This window comes from Haliotis rufescens, unplaced genomic scaffold (genome assembly GCF_023055435.1).
Source record: "Haliotis rufescens isolate VD_foot unplaced genomic scaffold, xgHalRufe1.0.p SCAF_19, whole genome shotgun sequence".
NCBI lineage: Eukaryota > Metazoa > Mollusca > Gastropoda > Lepetellida > Haliotidae > Haliotis > Haliotis rufescens.
The window spans coordinates 15,767,037-15,787,702 of record NW_025963879.1 but is presented as its reverse complement, the minus strand read 5'-3'; the positions used below and the strand labels follow the sequence as shown (position 1 = coordinate 15,787,702).

The window sequence follows — 20,666 nt, the reverse complement described above, 5'->3', positions numbered from 1 at the left end:
TACAGTACGACAGTTACTCCCTAACAGTTCAACAGTTACTCCCTTACAGCACGACTGTTAATCCCTTACAGTTTGACAGTTACTCCCTTACAGCACGACTGTTACTCCCTTACAGTTTGACAGTTACTCCCTTACAGTACGACAGTTACTCCCTAACAGTTCAACAGTTACTCCCTTACAGCACGACTGTTAATCCCTTACAGTTTGACAGTTACTCCCTTACAGCACGACTGTTAATCCCTTACAGTTTGATTGTTACTCCCTTACAGCACGACTGTTACTCCCTTACAGTTCAACAGTTACTCCCTTACAGCACGACTGTTAATCCCTTACAGTTCAACAGTTACTCCCTTACAGTACGACTGTTACTCCCTTACAGTTCAACAGTTACTCCCTTACAGCACGACTGTTAATCCCTTACAGTTTGACAGTTACTCCCTTACAGCACGACTGTTACTCCCTTACAGTTTGATTGTTACTCCCTTACAGCACGACTGTTACTCCCTTACAGTTCAACAGTTACTCCCTTACAGCACGACTGTTACTCCCTTACAGTTTGATTGTTACTCCCTTACAGCACGACTGTTACTCCCTTACAGTTTGACAGTTACTCCCTTACAGCACGACTGTTACTCCCTTACAGTTTGACAGTTACTCCCTTACAATACAACTGTTACCCCCTTACAGTTCAACAGTTACTTCCTTACAGCACGACTGTTACTCCCTTACAGTTTGACAGTTACTCCCTTACAGTACGACAGTTACTCCCTTACAGTTCAACAGTTACTCCCTTACAGCACGACTGTTACTCCCTTACAGTTTGACAGTTACTCCCTTACAGTACGACAGTTACTCCCTTACAGTTTGACAGTTACTCCCTTACAGCACGACTGTTAATCCCTTACAGTTTGACAGTTACTCCCTTACAGCACGACAGTTACTCCCTTACAGTTTGACAGTTACTCCCTTACAGTTTGACAGTTACTCCCTTACAGTTCAACAGTTACTCCCTTACAGTTTGACAGTTACTCCCTTACAGTTTGACAGTTACTCCCTTACAGTTCAACAGTTACTCCCTTACAGTTTGACAGTTACTCCCTTACAGTTTGACAGTTACACCCTTAAAGTACGACAGTTACTCCCTTACAGCACGACTGTTACTCCCTTACAGCACGACTGTTACTCCCTTTACAGTTTGACAGTTACTCCCTTACAGTACGACAGTTACTCCCTTACAGTTTGACAGTTACTCCCTTACAGTACGACAGTTACTACCCCACAGTACGACAGTTACTCCCTTACAGTTCAACAGTTACTCCCTTACAGCACGACTGTTACTCCCTTACAGTTTGACAGTTACTCCCTTACAGTTTGATTGTTACTCCCTTACAGCACTACTGTTACTCCCTTACAGTTTGACAGTTACTCCCCTACAGTACGACTGTTACTCCCTTACAGCACGACTGTTACACCCTTACAGTTTGACAGTTACTCCCTTACAGTTTGACAGTTACTCCCTTACAGTACGACTGTTACTCCCTTACAGTTCAACAGTTACTCCCTTACAGCACGACTGTTACTCCCTTCCAGTACGACAGTAACTCCCTTACAGAACGACAGTTACTCCCTTACAGTTCAACAGTTACTCCCTTACAGCACGACTGTTACTCCCTTACAGTTTGACAGTTACTCCCTTACAGTACGACAGTTACTCCCTAACAGTTCAACAGTTACTCCCTTACAGCACGACTGTTAATCCCTTACAGTTTGACAGTTACTCCCTTACAGCACGACTGTTACTCCCTTACAGTTTGACAGTTACTCCCTTACAGTACGACAGTTACTCCCTAACAGTTCAACAGTTACTCCCTTACAGCACGACTGTTAATCCCTTACAGTTTGACAGTTACTCCCTTACAGCACGACTGTTAATCCCTTACAGTTTGATTGTTACTCCCTTACAGCACGACTGTTACTCCCTTATAGTTCAACAGTTACTCCCTTACAGCACGACTGTTAATCCCTTACAGTTTGACAGTTACTCCCTTACAGCACGACTGTTACTCCCTTACAGTTTGATTGTTACTCCCTTACAGCACGACTGTTACTCCCTTACAGTTCAACAGTTACTCCCTTACAGCACGACTGTTACTCCCTTACAGTTTGATTGTTACTCCCTTACAGCACGACTGTTACTCCCTTACAGTTTGACAGTTACTCCCTTACAGCACGACTGTTACTCCCTTACAGTTTGACAGTTACTCCCTTACAATACAACTGTTACTCCCTTACAGTTCAACAGTTACTTCCTTACAGCACGACTGTTACTCCCTTACAGTTTGACAGTTACTCCCTTACAGTACGACAGTTACTCCCTTACAGTTCAACAGTTACTCCCTTACAGCACGACTGTTACTCCCTTACAGTTTGACAGTTACTCCCTTACAGTACGACAGTTACTCCCTTACAGTTTGACAGTTACTCCCTTACAGCACGACTGTTAATCCCTTACAGTTTGACAGTTACTCCCTTACAGCACGACAGTTACTCCCTTACAGTTTGACAGTTACTCCCTTACAGTTTGACAGTTACTCCCTTACAGTTCAACAGTTACTCCCTTACAGTTTGACAGTTACTCCCTTACAGTTTGACAGTTACTCCCTTACAGTTCAACAGTTACTCCCTTACAGTTTGACAGTTACTCCCTTACAGTTTGACAGTTACACCCTTAAAGTACGACAGTTACTCCCTTACAGTTTGACATCTGACAGTTACTCAGTTACCGTTCGACAGTTACCCCCTTGAATACGACAGTTACTCCCTTACGATAGCTGCGCAGTCATTACAACACCATACCAGGATATTCCAAAATAGAATAATCTATTGTCCGTCAAATATTCGGAACTGCTATCTTAGCTAAATACACTGAAACCTCATAAACTCGAAGTCAAATTATAGCGGAACAAAATTAGTGCTTAAATGATTTCAGATAGAAATCATCATATATTTCATAAGTTGACCACAATTGTGATTACTTGAATTGCAGACAACAGGGGAGACTCTATTTCCTGATGCCATGGACCGCTGACCAAACTTTCATTGACTGGGTTGTCTCATCATCACGTGGATATCTTTCGGTGGTGTTATATGGTGGAATATGGTTATGGTATGGTTTGTTGTTTAACGCCGCACTCAGCAATATTCCAGCTATATGACGGCGGTCTGTAAAATAATCGAGTCTAGACCAGACAATCCAGTGATTGACATCATGAGCATCGATCCACCCAAATGGATCGATGATATGTATCAACCAAGTCAGCTAGCCTGACCACCCGATCCCGTTAGTCGCCTATTACGACAAGCATAGTCACCTTTTACGGCAAGCATGGGTTGCTGAAGACCTATTTTACCCCGGAATCTTCACGGGTCACATATATATGGAGTGAGTGAGTATTGTTTAAGGCCGCTTTTAGCAATACTCCAGCAATATCACGACGGGGGACACCAGAATTAGATTTCACACATGGTACCCATATGGGGGAATCGAACCCGGGTCTTCGGCGTGACGAGCGAACGCTTTAACCACTAGGCTACCCCACTGTCCCCACATATAAATGGAACAAAAAATATGATTGAGATAATGTTGTGAAACGAAACAGTTAATACAAATAATGTTATTTAAAATAATTGTGAAGCTTGACAATGTACATACTTCTTTTTGAAAATGTAATTATACAATACACGCGGCGGTATTGCAGATGCATATTTTAATATTGTTAACTAGATTAAAACTTTTAGCTGATCAGTGCTCACATAACTTTGACATTGTCTGAGAATACTTAACGATTGCTTTAATAAAAAGTTTGGCGTCGACCTATTTTGAATTCTGAGAGGATCTCTATCACATTTAGAACGCTATAAAGGTAAAACGTTTTAGGTTGAATCTTTTTCATAAAACTCGTGAAAACAAATTGTAAATTGAATGATCAGGGTTAGAATGGGTCTTCAGCAACCCATGCTTGCTGTAAAGGCGACGATGCTTGTCGTAAGAGGCGATCGATCGATCGATCCCAATTGCGTAGATCGATGCTCATGATATCAATCACTGGATTGTCTGGTCCAGACACGATTATTTACAGACCGCCGTCATATAGCAGGAATATTGCTAAGTGTGGCCTTGAGCAACAAACAAACAAAATGATACATGTACATGCCGTCAACTTTCAAAATGTTTTTTGTAAAATCAATGAAAATACAAGCAATAGTGGGAAATACAAAATGTTCTTTTACTATGATTATTGATTACAAAATTCATAGTCGACATATAGGAAGGCGACTAACGGGATCGGGTGGTCTGGCTCGCTGACTTGGATGATGCTTGTAATTGATCCCAATTGCATATTGCTCAGTGCGGCGTTAAACAACCAACCAACTAACCAACATCTAGGAAAGATAACTGGTATTTCGTGGCGAAATTATTGGACTTGTGTGTGCGTCGCTAGATTTTGTTCCGAATACGTTTGTGTCATGGAAATGTTACATTTGTATTTTCGTTATATGTGCTCCATAAATACATATGTAAATACAAATGATAGAAGCTATGAATGTAAACTATGATACACCACTGATGTGTGCTCATCGTGTTGGTGAATATGCAGGTCAACGTTTGAACACGGCTCTGACATTTTCCCTGACCGTCCTTCTCCTACTCTGCTGCTCCTCCCTGTACGGCCCCTTGTGTGTCGATGATGATGGCATCCAGTCGAAGTCAGGCCTCAGGGCAAGCAGGAGACGCTGAAAATATGCAGTATAAAAACACACACAAGTTCTGTCATGAGTATTTACGGTAGCAATAATATTGTTGTTGTTGTCGTTGGTTTGTTGTTTTACGCCGCACTCAGCAATATTTCAGCTATATGACGGCAGTCTGTAAATAATCGAGTCTGGACCAGACAATCCAGTGATTGATATCATGAGCATCGATCCACGCTATTGGGTTCGATGACATGCTTCAAACCAAGTCAGCGAGCCTGACCACCCGATCCCGTTAGTCGCCTCTTAGGACAAGCATAGTCGCCTTTTACGGCAAGCATATGAGGAACGAAAATAAGACGTACCTGTTTGAAGGATGCAGCAGATCTGTGTTTTAGTAGAGACAACGCAGCACACACTAGAAGGGGAATTATGGGCACTGTTGCGATACACCAACCAATGGTAACGGCGTACGGTGGATACTTGTACTTGCCATAGGTGGGCGGCCCATATTGGACCAAGGTCAGGACGAACACTGTCTGGAAGGGAATGTGACTCTCAATTTAAAAAACTAATCAAGCACTAAAACGTCCATTGACAATGTTGGAGTGTGAGGAAGCAAGAAGTATATTTATGCAATTGCTACTCCTCACGGGATAGTTACATAACAAGATTACTGTCATGATATCCGAGAGGATGCAGATGATGCGCAGAGTTGCTTCCCTGTTGCGTTTCATGTGTTGCAAGGTCCGGGGAAAAATAGGTGTTCAGCAACCCATGCTTCCCGCAAAAGGCGACAATGCTTGTCGTAAGAGGCGACTAACGGGATCGGGTGGACAGACTCGCTGACTTGGTTGATGCATGTCATAGTGTCCCAATAGCGTGGAACGATGCTCATGATGTCAATCACTGGATTATTTACAGACCGCCGTCATATAGCTGGAGTATTGCTGAGTGCGGCGTTAAACAACAAACAAACAATCATGATGTCAATCACTGGATTGTCTGGGCCAAACTCAATTATTCACAGACCGCCGTCGTATAACTGGAATATTGCCGTGTGCGGCGTTAAACAAAAAACAACATTCATAAAAGTATATATTCGTGTGGTCCATTGCCTTACCAGTAAAACAACGGGTATAACGAAACACCAGAGGAACCGTAGGATGATCGGAGGTGGATGTCCAAGCATTAGCTCGATGTCCTTGCTGAACCGGTCAATACCTATACAGACATTGATTGTGGAAATCCTTATTCGTTATTCCCACAGCAAAACATTATATAAACACCACACACACACAGTCGGATCATGTACAATGTTATTCGAGCTATATGAGGAAGGGACAACCGAAAATTAGGTGGTTGATATTATGAGTAACGTCCATTGACGTCGGGTTATGATGACACGCAATCAACCAAGTCACCTGACCAACGATTCCAATTTAGTCAAGAAGAAATGTGTGCGAGTACCGGGGACCAATTCTAACGTGTGTGTGTGTGTTTGTGCGTGCGTGCGTGTGCGTGCGTGCGTGCGTGCGTGCGTGTTTGAGCGCGCGCATTAGTGGTGATATGTAGGTGTGTGAGAGTAAGTATGTGGTTAGATATAAAAAACCGACCCATGAAGATCCAGGCTAGAATAGGTCTTCAGCAACCCATGCTTGCCGTAAAAGGCGACTATGCTTGTCGTAAGAGGCGACTAACGGAATCGGGTGGTCAGGCTCGCTGACTTGGTTGATGCATGTCATCGTATCCCAATTGCGTGGATCGATGCTCATGATGTCAATCACTGGGTTGTCTGGTCAAGACTCGATTATTTACAGACTGCCGTCATATAGCCGGAATATTGCTCAGTGCGGCGCTACACAAAAAAGACAGATATCAAAAAAGTTTCATTATTCACACAAAAAAACTTGTGTTCAGACCCATTGAAATGAGGAGAAATAGGAAAAACTGTTAAATGCAGATTCGTTTTCATTCTGAAGCCTAAAAACTAAGTGAAGTATTGACAAAGTCAACATGCGCAAACAATTAATATATTTAACTCCAGGCCTGATGAGATTGGCTTTCCAAAAACCCCGCACTTGACAGCACATTCAGACAATCGAAAAAGCTCAAATAATCTTTTATGCATGGCATCTTCTTGTTTCGTGTATTTTCTATTTCGGAAAAAAGATTAGCAATTTTGGCATTTTGCACACCCCGAATGGACAATGAAACATATATAACTTGCCATATATCCACCCAACTGCGATACATTCAAGAAAACAGAACAGAATGACCGACAGAGCTGCAATGTACCAGTCGATCAGCTGAAATATGTACGGTCCTCCCTGGCGAAATAACAAAGACGAGTCAATAAGTATTAAGTATGGTTTTACTTTATGCTACGAGCTATGCAGGAATATGCATACATGCATACATGCAAACATACATTTGGTGTACGTGTCGGGATAAAAACGCTATTTTTGACCAATAGTATATGACGGCGTATCATTTTATTACCGGAGGCTGGAGAAAGTTAACATTTAAGGTCACATCGCAGTTCTTGAAAAAGTTACACATTTAAAGAAGTACATTAAAATCTGTCGACGATTGACAGTATAACAACTAGCAATATATGAACATTTTAGAAAAGGAAACTATTACTTTACAATATAAAATTGGGCTATAAAACGTTAGCGACCAAATTTGCTACATGGAGGGAATTAATCAATTACTTACCTGTGTACAAAATACAAGACCCATGAGGAAGTACACGAGGCATATAGCTGCTGTTAGAATCCCTCGTCGTTTAGCAAACATGCGAGGGTAACTGTCAATGATTGTTGTAGGCAGAACCTCTGTCACAGAAAACTGGGATGAAAAGAAGACTTTACAGAAACAAATCTGACCTGACTATCCTGCCCCCAAATTGGATGGAAAGAAAATAAGATATGAAAAAAATGTATTTACGCACAGTGAATTATCCAGGATATTTCCTTGCTGTTATTCCCATTTCATCTTGTTTCTCAACCAATCAGATTCCAGCAAATATTTCCACTCATTGACAATTACAAGAAGGAGGAGCGATATTGCACATGGTTATTAGGAATAAATGATTTTGTATGCGATGTATGCGATGTATGCGAAGTAATTAATATAATACATCAAGTGTGTACCTGTGTATCCAACCCTATAGTTATGAGCAACAGGAAGAACAGGAACGACCAAAGCTGTGGAACAGGAAGTTGAGAGAGGGCTTGTGGGTAAGCAATGAATCCAAGACCTGGACCTTGGCAACAAAAAGATAATGCCAAACATAAGTCAGTAAACGCTTGCTATGCTTGAACCAACTGTACGATACCGTGCAATCTGTTAACTTACTATAAGCTACTATGGCTGTGAAAATAAATACTGATGTGTTAAACATTATGCAGAAAAGTATGATCAGGTGCTAACGTCTATGTATGAACCTACTCTATGATGCACTAAATCTTACGCGGGAGCATAAAAAGAGAATACTACACTCATTCTCGTTAGATACCATTTTTATGAAACAAGTGGACTTTCTGCGGTATCTGACGAGGTAAAAGCGAGGTCAAATACCATAGAAAGTACGCAAAAATGGTATCTAACGACAATGAGTGTGGTATTTTATTATTACCCACGTTTAAAATGTATATAAGTGTAAATACATAACAACTTTCGTTCGTTGACAGACCAAACTGAAACCGATGGCAAAATGTGGTTGCGCATGAATATTGATATATGCCCAAATATGGGCATTGTTAACATTTCTAAGCATACGCTTTTCCAACATGCTCTTGCTGTTGTGTTTGCAAGCATAACAGAACCGACGCTCAAGATCCCTTTTTAAGAATTTCTGCAACTTATGGTAAGTCAGGCGCATTGTTGTTTGTACGCTTGACACCTTCAAGAAAATTTTAAAATTCGCACTGCCGGGGATCTGGTCGTGCAGTCTTGAACAAGGAACTTCCGAAACAGTGCCACAAACTACGCTTCGAAGGAGACACTGATGGCACAACCGGATCATCGCAAGTAAGTCTAGATATCTGTCCAGATAGTTTAAACTGACTTCATTTCACCACGCTTATCCTTTTTAAAAAATTAAATTGAAAGTTGCGAAAGTGGTCCGGTGCGTCACTTACATATGCAACTTACTGTCATTACACGCACATTATGTAGAAACTTATAGGATACAGGAGTTCATCGCTTGAAACCACCTCTGATACAGGAACTCACCACTCGACACCACCTCTGACACAGGAACTCACCGCTCGACACCTCCTCTGACACAGGAACTCATCGCTCGACACCACCTCTGATACAGGAACTCACCACTCGACACCACCTCTGACACAGGAACTCACCGCTCGACACCACCTTTGACACAGGAACTCACCGCTCGACACCACCTCTGATACAGGAACTCACCGCTCGACACCACCTCTGACACAGGAACTTACCGCTCGACACCACCTCTGACACAGGAACTCACCGCTCGACACCTCCTCTGACACAGGAACTCATCGCTCGACACCACCTCTGATACAGGAACTCACCACTCGACACCACCTCTGACACAGGAACTCACCGCTCGACACCACCTTTGACACAGGAACTCACCGCTCGACACCACCTCTGATACAGGAACTCACCGCTCGACACCACCTCTGACACAGGAACTCACCGCTCAACACCACCTCTGATACAGGAACTCATCGCTTGAAACCACCTCTGACACAGGAACTCACCACTCGACACCACCTCTGACACAGGAACTCACCGCTCGACACCTCCTCTGACACAGGAACTCATCGCTCGACACCACCTCTGATACAGGAACTCACCACTCGACACCACCTCTGACACAGGAACTCACCGCTCGACACCACCTTTGACACAGGAACTCACCGCTCGACACCACCTCTGATACAGGAACTCACCGCTCGACACCACCTCTGACACAGGAACTTACCGCTCGACACCACCTCTGACACAGGAACTCACCGCTCGACACCTCCTCTGACACAGGAACTCATCGCTCGACACCACCTCTGATACAGGAACTCACCACTCGACACCACCTCTGACACAGGAACTCACCGCTCGACACCACCTTTGACACAGGAACTCACCGCTCGACACCACCTCTGATACAGGAACTCACCGCTCGACACCACCTCTGACACAGGAACTCACCGCTCAACACCACCTCTGATACAGGAACTCATCGCTTGAAACCACCTCTGACACAGGAACTCACCGCTCGACACCACCTCTGACACAGGAACTCACCGCTTGACACCACCTCTGACACAGGAACGCCAAAACGTGCAGCCATGGAGCCCAAAACGGAAAATGTTACACATCCTCCAAAAATACTCGTCCCCTCAGAAATGAATGATACTAGGAGCGTGTCCCTGGAACAAATGCGTTTACAATGTTCCAAACTATTTTGTTCAATATGTAAAAGACGACTATGCTTGCTGTAAAAGGCGACTAACAGGATCAGGAGGTCAGGCTCGCTGACTTGGTTGATGCATGTCAACGATCCCAATTGTGTGGATCGATGTTCATGATATTAATCTCAGGATTGTCCGGTCCAGACTCGATTATTTACAGACCGCCGTCATATAGCTGGAGTATTGCTGAGTGCGGCGTTAAACAACAAACAAACAACCATGATGTCAATCACTGGATTGTCTGGTCAAAACTCAATTATTTACAGACCGCCGTCGTATAACTGGAATATTGCTGTGTGCGGCGTTAAACAACAAACAAACCTTCATAAAAGTATATATTCGTGTGGTTCATTGCATTGCAAGTAAAACAACGGGTATAACGAAACACCAGAGGAACCGTAGGATGACCGCCGTCATATAGCTGAAATATTGCTGAGCGCTGCGTTAAACACAACCAACCAACCAATTGTTCAATATGTTAATTTGTTGTAAGTATGTTAATAACATGTTAATGTTGGTTATTATTATATACTAACTTGTTGGTCAAGATATTTTGTACATTGCCTCCACCTACGGAAACAAATGTAAGTAACACATGTCCTTTGCCAATATACTCTAATAAGTAGAAAACTAACATTTAAGATTCATTGATCCGAATTTCTCATCAAAGGAAATTATCATGGTCATAGTTATGTGAGGTTAAGAACAGGGCAAGCTTATTTAAATTGTCTACCGTAAACAGGGTTCATGGAATTTGTTGAAACTGGCGAGAACATGAACCATCCCCCATCCTGGTCCCACAGAGTAGAACACCTGCAGACACGCCTCCAGCCAGACCTGATGAATAAAACACAATGAAACACCCGATGAAGGGAATACAATGAATCACCTGGTGACTGGAACAATTCTGGTGCGAGGATTGAACTTTTTAGAGATACCTCTATGCATGCAATACTTCTTTAAACATGACAAAGTTAAATTAAACCTGCTGCAGCATGAACGTTCAGTCCTTACATTGAAATCTTGCTCAACTCGTGATTATGCTAAATTATAAATGTATGGCCTGCATTGTCTTTACTTCAGTAATGCACGTACCTGTACTTGCTGCAGCCTGCTGAAGTCTGGGGCGAAAAAGTACACCAAACCATCGGATGCCCCTGGTAGCATAAGGGTGCGGATCAGCAGCACTGTCAGCAAGATGTAGGGCAGCGTGGCTGTCACGTACACAACCTAGAAGTGAAAAAAAACAATGTTGGGTTGGGCATAATCTTGCAAACGTTAAGAGCAGGGCAATATTAAAGCCATGTCGCGGTGAATGAAGCCAAGGTCTTTTGTGTCACCAGTGAAAGCTTTAACTTCTAGGCTACCGCACTGCTTAAGAAGAAAGAGGGAACAAAACAGTTCTCAGTGAAGAGTTCTAAAAGAACAGTGACATCCGGATTGCACTTTTCCATAAATAATACCTAAAATACACCACCCCAATCTCGATAAAACTGGATCTCAGTGTTAGCTACAGCCCCACAAAGATCTGATGACTTCCAATTACAGATCATGTCAGAACGACGTTTCCTGAACCACCTACCAGTGAAATTACAAACAGGAAGTCGACATTCACCAGTCAGAAAACACCATTCTCTAGCGACTTCCATTCCAGACTTTGCTTAGGAAACTAATTTGATAAAGTTCTTGATTCAGAATTTTAAAACTTAACAAAATGATAATTTTGGAATGTCTAATATATGGCCTATATTATATGGCAGTAAGGCGATATATTGTATATTAGTCGCACAGACTGTAACTGTCGTTCGGAATGCCTCGTGCTATCCTTGACTAGGATGCATGATGAGAGAGAGAGAGAGAGTGAGATGGACAGAAGGAAAAAGATATAGCTCAGAGGTATAGCGAAAGATAGATATATACCTTGCCAACGGACTTGATTCCTTTGAATATACAAAAGAACATGATGACGTAGAATGCAAAGAGGCAGCCCACGATGTGCCCCTGCATGGATCCAATATTCCCCAGACCAGTGGATATATCCAGCACCTTGTACCTTTAGTAGTCAAAGAGTCAGTGAATGTGCTTGAAAGCTGTTTTAAACAATATTGTAATTATATATTACAGGTGGTCATCTAGAAGGCCCCAAGTTATGCAGGGCATCGTTATTCAGGGCAACCCACGAGCAGGGCATCGTTTTGACAAACCCTGAAGCATAATTAGTAATTACAAGTAGCATCTTTCAACGATTAACGTCTGTTGTATGACGAGGTCACGAGATCAAAAACCACCGGCTTTCCGCTCACCAGTCAGATGCTCTATCCACAAGAGAAAGACAAAAGGTAAGTGTGGCTTATTATGAAACATAATCAAAGAAAAATAGATTATTGTCACTCACATTGAATTTGTCAAAGATAAGATACAATAAGGAAGCGATCTTTTCGCTCATAATGAACATGCCAGGTTGGCTGCTGCACCACAGTGTTTGCCATTACAAAACTCCTCAGTTATATTCGTAGTTCTGTTATTCTCATTTTCCTGGTCATTTGAAACGAGCGGGGATTCCAAATTGTCCCATGCGTGTCCTAAGAGTGAGTGAGTGAGTGAGTGAGTACGGTTCTACGCCGATTTTGGCAATATTCCAGCAATATCACGGCGAGGGACACCAGAAATGGGCTTCACACATTGCACCCATGTCGGGAATCGAACCCGGGTCTTCGGCGTGACGAGCGAACGATTTAATTTAAACCACTAGGCTACCCGACCGCCCGCGTGTCCTAAGAACTGATAAATAGTACCCAGTATATATTAAAAGACAGGATATCAATGACATATATCAATGTATATATTAATGATGAAATTCTTACTGCCAGAATTCCTCCACAGCAGTATGTGCCAGTGTTAGGTTCTCCCACGCTTTGGTGACAGCCACATAATCATACAGCGTATCATTCAATGACGTCATATTGGACGTTGTTGAGTTGACGTTAGTCACGAAGTCAGTTACGCAATACACAGTATTCCAGTCATTTCCGCATGTAGTCCAAGGCAGGACAGCAGAACAGGATTGGACGAGGTAGTATATCGGCCACGCCATGAGGAAGTTGTAGTACGGGACCATCAGGCAACCAAGAATCACCATCCCAACACCCACCCCTGTGGAAGGAACACATACATTGACAAATGTTTGTTGTGAGAAAGTGATACTGTTTTATGTCAATCAGCAATGTTGGAGTCATATCCATTTGGGTTGCCTATATATTCATAATCACACACGATGCTAAGCTTGATCATCCGGTCTATTTTGGTCGACTGTTACAAGCTTGGGTCATTGAGCCCACTTGGGACCCGGAAACCTCAAAGGCCGTCTACACAACGTGCAGGTCCATGATTTGGTTGGTTGGTTTGTTGTTTAACGCCGCACTCACCAGTATTACAGCTATATGACGGCGGTCTGTAAATAATCGAGTCTGGACCAGACAATCCAGTGTTTAATATCATGAGCATCGATCCACGCAATTGGGATCGATGACATGCATCAACCAAGTCAGCGAGCCTGACCACCCAATCCCGTTAGTCGCCTCTTACGACAAGCATAGTCACCTTTTACGGCATGCATGGGTTGCTGAAGACCTATTCTATCCCGGAATCTTCACGGGTCTGCAGGTCCATGATTTAGAATCACTATGTCAATACCCACCCTTGCAGAAAGAAAATGTAAGTTGACAAATGTATGAACGAAACCAAAATGCTTATAAATAAAACACGAACTTGTGTTTGTAGTGATTTGGTGCAATATGTTGATACTGGATTCTCCGGGTGATTCGATCTGCGTGTCCCGGTTAACGGATCCTAGGGACGTAACTCTGTATACCTTATGAATAAACGCACTGAAGCTTGAATACAACAGTGTTGTTTCAGTTTCACATTCGTTCGACATAGATCCCATTCGACAGCTACATTTTTACATATTTTGCACTGGGTCAAACCAAGGAGGCTCTGCGCAAAACAGCATGATTGAATAAACTCGTCGTTCTGATTTCTAAATATGAGTTCAGTATCAATGATAGCATGCTTTCGTATTCATATTTGAGCATTTGTTTTTTCTTGTTTTGTCCCATGTTAATTTCAATATCATAACATTGAATTCAAATCAATTTAGCCTGAACAAATCATTTGTTTTCAATCATCTGCAAGTATTCACATTTAAAACAGGGAATTACCTTTGAGAAGGGGACAAAAACTCCACACATGAACCGTCCCTTTGCCGGAGAACTGAGACACACAAGTCTCAAGGAAAAACAGGGGAAAACAGGCAAGGAACAGAAAAATGGCAAATGGAATCAAGAACGCTCCTGAAACGTTGAAGAAAAAAATGAGAAAAAAGCGATTATGATCTTTTACACCAAAGAATTATATAAGTTCTTTAACTAAATATTTTGATCACTTCTTTTCTTCACTGCATAATATATACAAAAAGCTGTGAAATGATCTCTTTACTTTGAATTTATTGAATCTTTGGTGTTTCAATAGGTCTATAAAATAATACACGTTTGCCTGAGTATTTGAGTGAAGAGTTTTCCACGGTAGTTAAAAAAGCGTCTGAAAATAGCATGCGCCATGTGTTGAAGTAACCATTAAGAAAAAAGAATAAAACTCATTTAATTAAAATCTCTTTGATTTGTCCAATTTTTTAATGAACTCCACATGTCAACCATACAACTTTTTTAACCTTACTAAGGCTTTGAATGTGATGATAATGTTGATAATGATAACCCTAAAAGATAAGAGAGTTACAAAATAATACCTCCTCCATTCCTGTTGCAAATATAGGGAAATCTCCATATATTTCCCAAACCTACGCTGTAACCGACAAGGGTTAAGACGTATTGTACTCGAGATCCCCACTGTGGCCTGGAAGTCCGTGTCTCCTCCACCTCCATTGTCTTCAGATCACTGGCGGACATTGTGCAATCTAAAGTTGAAATTTAATCAAACTGTTGTAAAACACAATGTCCATTTGCATATACATGAGAATAGGAACATGATGTTTACTGGCCAAGATTAGAAGATAACTCTTCCATGGGTCCCAAAGGGGTTCAGAATTCTGAACATTTTCCAAGTACACCATCACGGGTGCCATCGGTGTAGCAGTATACGCACCTTATCGCGAACACCGGGTATGATCACAAGTTCATGGTGTTTATTATAAAATATAATGCGCATTTCTCTCAACAGAAGAAATGCAACTGGTACATTGTTTACTACGGCGTTAAAGAACAAACAAATCATCGCAAAACTGCTTCTAGTTTCTGAAGGTGGTCGAATTAATTCTCTACTATAACATAAATCGATTGATAATGTGACATCATGGTTCGGTTTTATATGATTGTTAGTTCCTCATGACGACTATGCATTTATATACTTGGGCAAAGAAAACATCAAAACGACACAAATTCTCTTATTCCTAATTATGTCTCAAAGGGGAATAGAAGAACAAGATCGGAGCATCAAATTAAGAAACCTTACACGTTCATATACTAATTAAACACATAAACACCATAAATGTCCATACACTTGGATTGGTATATAACTACATGCTAGAGATATTAATCTCGAAATGTGCTAACATTTTAAACCCCATCAATGAGTACAACACTACTAAGCAGTTTTGTAGGTTATTAGGAAAAAAGAGACACACTCATCTGTGGCTTAATAATCAACTGTTACTGCGTTTGTAAAAATTAGATATGATGTAAAACACCTTTATTGGAAAGATAATGTGTTTTTAATAGATATAACTTCTTGTTATAAAGATAACGCATATTTGTGCATCTAATAAAGGAGATTGCGAGGTTCACGTAAAAAAGGTATGCATGTTATTCCACTCCGCACATTCGGAACAGGTATTTACAAATTCAACCAATAAATGCAGTCACTCAAATTTCAGCTGAAAATATACAATGTGCTATTGAGACAGTAGACGGTTATGCATTTATCTCTTACCTCAGTTTCTAAATTATGTGGAACCAAGATGAATTTGTCATTTATTGAAATAATAAAATTATCCCAAATCCTCAAATCCTGATTGATTAATTACTTGATCAACTGACATAGTTAAGTCGGGGCTTGAGATCTAGAGCGGATCCATTTGACAAGAATTCTGAGTTTGATGTTGACAGATTCCACTGTATGTTGTAGAACTGCCTTCTTATAAATAGCATTCCTCATTTCGTATTTTGAGCAACATCCATCTTTTATTAACTACATTCTCCTTGCGGTTCTCCTAAAGGTTATCTAAAATTGTTGACATTTAATAGCACTAAGTGACACATTGCAGCGTAAAACTCTGCTTATAACTAACTTGTATCAATGAGCTAAAATGGAGGTAATGACGTTGATTCAACCAAGATATTGTAGGATCCTTAAATAGTTAATTTTGATATCTCTTTTAAATGTAGCCTTTTCACACAAAAAAGCGGACGCATGAAAACATCGACCTATCGACAGCATCGATGATAATAACAATGAATATCCCATTATAATATCGTATACCTTCGACATCAGAACAACATAATACACACAATTATGTACAACGCACACTTACCACTGTGTCAGGACCACATAATCATCGGTCACAAAAATGAGTAGTCTCAACATGTGAATCTTTACCGGCATGTTCTAAGATAGTGGACCATCGTACCCATGTGGAATCACTTTTACAAAAGAGCACCGTTTCAAAATCTTCATGCTGTGATGGTATTACAGATGTAAACCGACTAAAGTGCTCGTTTCCAATTAAAATAAGAGGTTTCTAATCTACAGTGTGACTAAAGTGCTCTGTTCCAACTAGAATAAGAGGTTTCTAATCTACAGTGTGACTAAAGTGCTTATTCTTCAAATTAAAGTAACAATAAAATAGTTCCCCAAATGTTTAATCAATACAGGCATGTAAAAAGAATATGAACAGTGTTGGGGTTAATGCATTCCCACTTTCAGGACACACAAAACCAAACGTTTTCCCATAGAATTCTTCAGAAAGGCTATATTACAAATCTTTAAACCTCAAAACCAATAACAATAAATATTTCGAATTTGTTAATGACCAGTTGTTTGCCTGCATGTGCTGACAAAATCAGATCGCAGCATAATCTTCCTGAAATACATTGACCACAATTTTCGTTAATGTTCCCTCCACAAAGAAAATAGAGAAATTCCTATTCCCATTTCAATTCCCAGTCGCTATATGGCTCAAATAATACTGATACGACGTTACATTTGAACTTACTCACCCACTCTAATTCTGCACACGTGGAGGCGCTTTGTCTGTGCTGTGGCTCTCTCTGTATCCAGACTACTATGAAGTGCCGACAAGAATGTATCTCAAACAATGCAAGATTACAGTCGTCACTGCCTTATATAAAATTTGATATGACGTACTTTGATGATTTGGGCCTGAGAGGCAGTGTCGGCTGTAACTCGTATAACAGTGCAAGTTGATAGCTCTTTCTTGTGTATTATACACACGCCTACAGGTTTCAATCGATGTATTATGCATTGGAAAGAGAGTCTGTCTTATTAAATGTGAATAATCCTTTCACGTTAAGAAATCGTGACCTAGTATGTTGATACACCTTGCTGCATTCTTTGTCATAGTTCATTGAAATGAGACACCTGTATGGGAGCATGCACACAGCAGTGTGCTACCGTGTCATTACACAACCTGCAAACTTAACTTTTGACCCTTTTCAACCTTTTGTTTCTTTACATGTTATAAAATGTAGATTGCCCAAGTCCGTGTCCTTACAAAAGTGGTAGAGGTATTAACCCATAACAACAAACCCACTCGTCAACACAAACCTTCATTGTTAGTTCCTCATGACGACTATGCATTTATATACTTGGGCAAAGAAAACATCAAAACGACACAAATTCTCTTATTCCTAATTATGTCTCAAAGGGGAATAGAAGAACAAGATCGGAGCATCAAATTAAGAAACCCTACACGTTCATATACTAAACACATAAACACCATAAATGTCCATACACTTGGATTGGTATATAACTACATGCCAGAGATATTAATCTCAAGATGTGTTGATGTTTTAAACGCCATCCATGAGTACAACGCTGGGAAGAAGTTTTGAAGGTTATTAGGAAAAAAGGGACATAATCATCTGTGGCTTAATAATCAACTGTAACTGCGTTAGTAAAAATGTGATATGATGTAAAACACCTTTATTGAGTACATAATGTCTTTCTTAATAGATATAACTACTTGTTATAAAGATAACGCATATTTGTGCATCTAATAAAGGAGACTGCGAGGTTCACGTAAAAGAGGTATGCATGTTATTCCACATTCGGAACAGGTATTTACCCATTCAACCAATTAACGCAGTTAGTCAATTTTCAGTGGAACAAAGATGAATTTGTCTTTTGTCCAAATAATTTCAGTCCCATAACCCCAAATCAGGATTGATTAATTACTTGATCAACTGACGTAGTTAAGACGGGGCAAAAGATCTAGAGCGGATCCATTTTGACAGAATTCTGAGTTCGATGTTGACAGATTCCACTGTATGTCGTAGAACTTCGTTCTTATAAATGGCATTCCTCATTTCGTATTTTGAGCAACACCCTTCTTTTTTTAACTACATTCTCCTTGCGGTTCTCTTAAAGTTTATCTAAAATTGTTGACATTTAATAGCACTAAGTGACACATTGCAGCGTAAAACTCTGCTTATAACTAACTTGTATCAATGAGCTAAAATGGAGGTAATGACGTTGATTCAAACAAGATATTGAAGGATCCTTAAATAGTTAATTTTGATATCTCTTTTAAATGTAGCCTTTTCACACAAAAAAGCGGACGCATGAAAACATCGACCTATCGACAGCATCGATGATAATAACAATGAATATCCCATTATAATATCGTATACCTTCGATATCAGAACAACATAATACACACAATTATGTACAACACACTTACCACTGTGTCAGGACCCCATAATCATCGGTCATAAAAATGAGTAGTCTCAACATGTGAATCTTTATCGGCATGTTCTAAGATAGTGGACCATCGTACCCATGTGGAATCACTGTTACAAAAGAGCACCGTTTCAAAACGCTCATTCTGTGATGGTATTACGGATGTAAACCGACTAAAGTGCTCAGTTCCAATTAAAATAAGAGGTGTCTAATCTACAGTGTAACTAAAGCGCTCGGTTCCAAATTAAAAAAGGACCTTATCCTGCAGAGGTATCTGATCTACAGTGGGACAACTCCAAGGTTTAAAACACAACAGGATTATCTCCTCTTTTGATAATTGTTCTGATATAATAAAGCATACAATTACATATTGTATAACACTATAGAAAATATTTAACAATGCATTCTGTTAACTTTGGCTGCTTACACATAATTAACAATGTATGATTTGATTGAAAGTTACAAACTGCGCAAACTGTAGCAGAGACTAATGGCCACGGGATGTCAGTTGGAAAAACAAAAACATCGAATTACATAAGAGGCAATTAAAGACGTTTGAGTTTTTCATTTCACGCGTAATATATCACAGCATAATCTTCCTGACATAAACTGACCATAATTTTCGTTAATGTTCCCTCCACAAAGAAAAGCGGAGTAATTCCTATTCCAATTTCAATTCCCAATCGCTATATGGCTCAAATAATACTGATACGACGTTACATTTGAACTTACTCACCCACTCTAATTCTGCACATGTGGAGGCGCTTTGTCTTTGCTATGATCTCTCAGAATGGAGACGAGTACTATGAAGTGCCGACAAGAATGTATCTCAAACAATTACATTTAGTACTAACTACTAAATGACTTTATCGCGCGTATCCAAACCATGGGCTAATAACGTCTGTAACCCAATCACCCCTCGTAACTCAATCACCCCCGGGTCACCACTCGGCACCGTGCCCGGGGAATAATCCCGCGCAAGCATCATCCCGCCCTTTGTCAGTCCGTCATTCGCGAACAGCCCTTCCCCAAGTACACACGTGTGTCACTGTATCTAATCGCTTTCCCACCCACCCACCCACCCACCCAGCTTGCCACTCCTTTTTCTTTCCTTTTCAGCCTGACGTGTCCTCTTCACCTGGAATGCTAATCACTTTTCTTCAGCGTTTATTCTATTACAGGTACCAGCAGAGCGGATTGTATATATGTAAATAAACCTGCACATATGTAAAATAGGTTTTCAGGGCGGTTGTATATATGTACATACTTTTAAACAATTCTGATATATGTAAATAAACATGACTTCTTAATAGCTGTATATATGTATATATGCGATACCTGTCTCAACAATAAACTATGTCGAGGTGTGCGGGGTTCTTGTGGGCTACACTGCTAGTAACAAATTAACTTGCTTCCAAATTAATACTCGTGCTTAAGGCTACCTGCTTTTCAGCGGGA

At 40.8% G+C, this 20,666-nt stretch overlaps 1 protein-coding gene across 1 annotated transcript; it reads right to left on the bottom strand.

The window, feature by feature from the left end:
* Window positions 1–4,272: 4,272 nt before the first annotated feature.
* Window positions 4,273–20,212, bottom strand: LOC124137634 (sodium- and chloride-dependent glycine transporter 1-like). The gene is made up of 14 exons (XM_048398930.1): window positions 19,945–20,212; window positions 15,022–15,189; window positions 14,438–14,569; window positions 13,082–13,370; window positions 12,138–12,270; window positions 11,313–11,447; window positions 10,951–11,054; window positions 10,051–10,175; window positions 7,911–8,023; window positions 7,474–7,605; window positions 6,983–7,082; window positions 5,876–5,976; window positions 5,118–5,291; window positions 4,273–4,794 (listed from the first exon to the last, which is right to left on the bottom strand). Exons 1-14 carry the CDS (start codon window positions 19,961–19,963, stop codon window positions 4,660–4,662), a joined length of 1,860 nt encoding a protein of 619 aa, XP_048254887.1. The 5' UTR covers window positions 19,964–20,212; the 3' UTR covers window positions 4,273–4,659.
* Window positions 20,213–20,666: the final 454 nt, after the last annotated feature.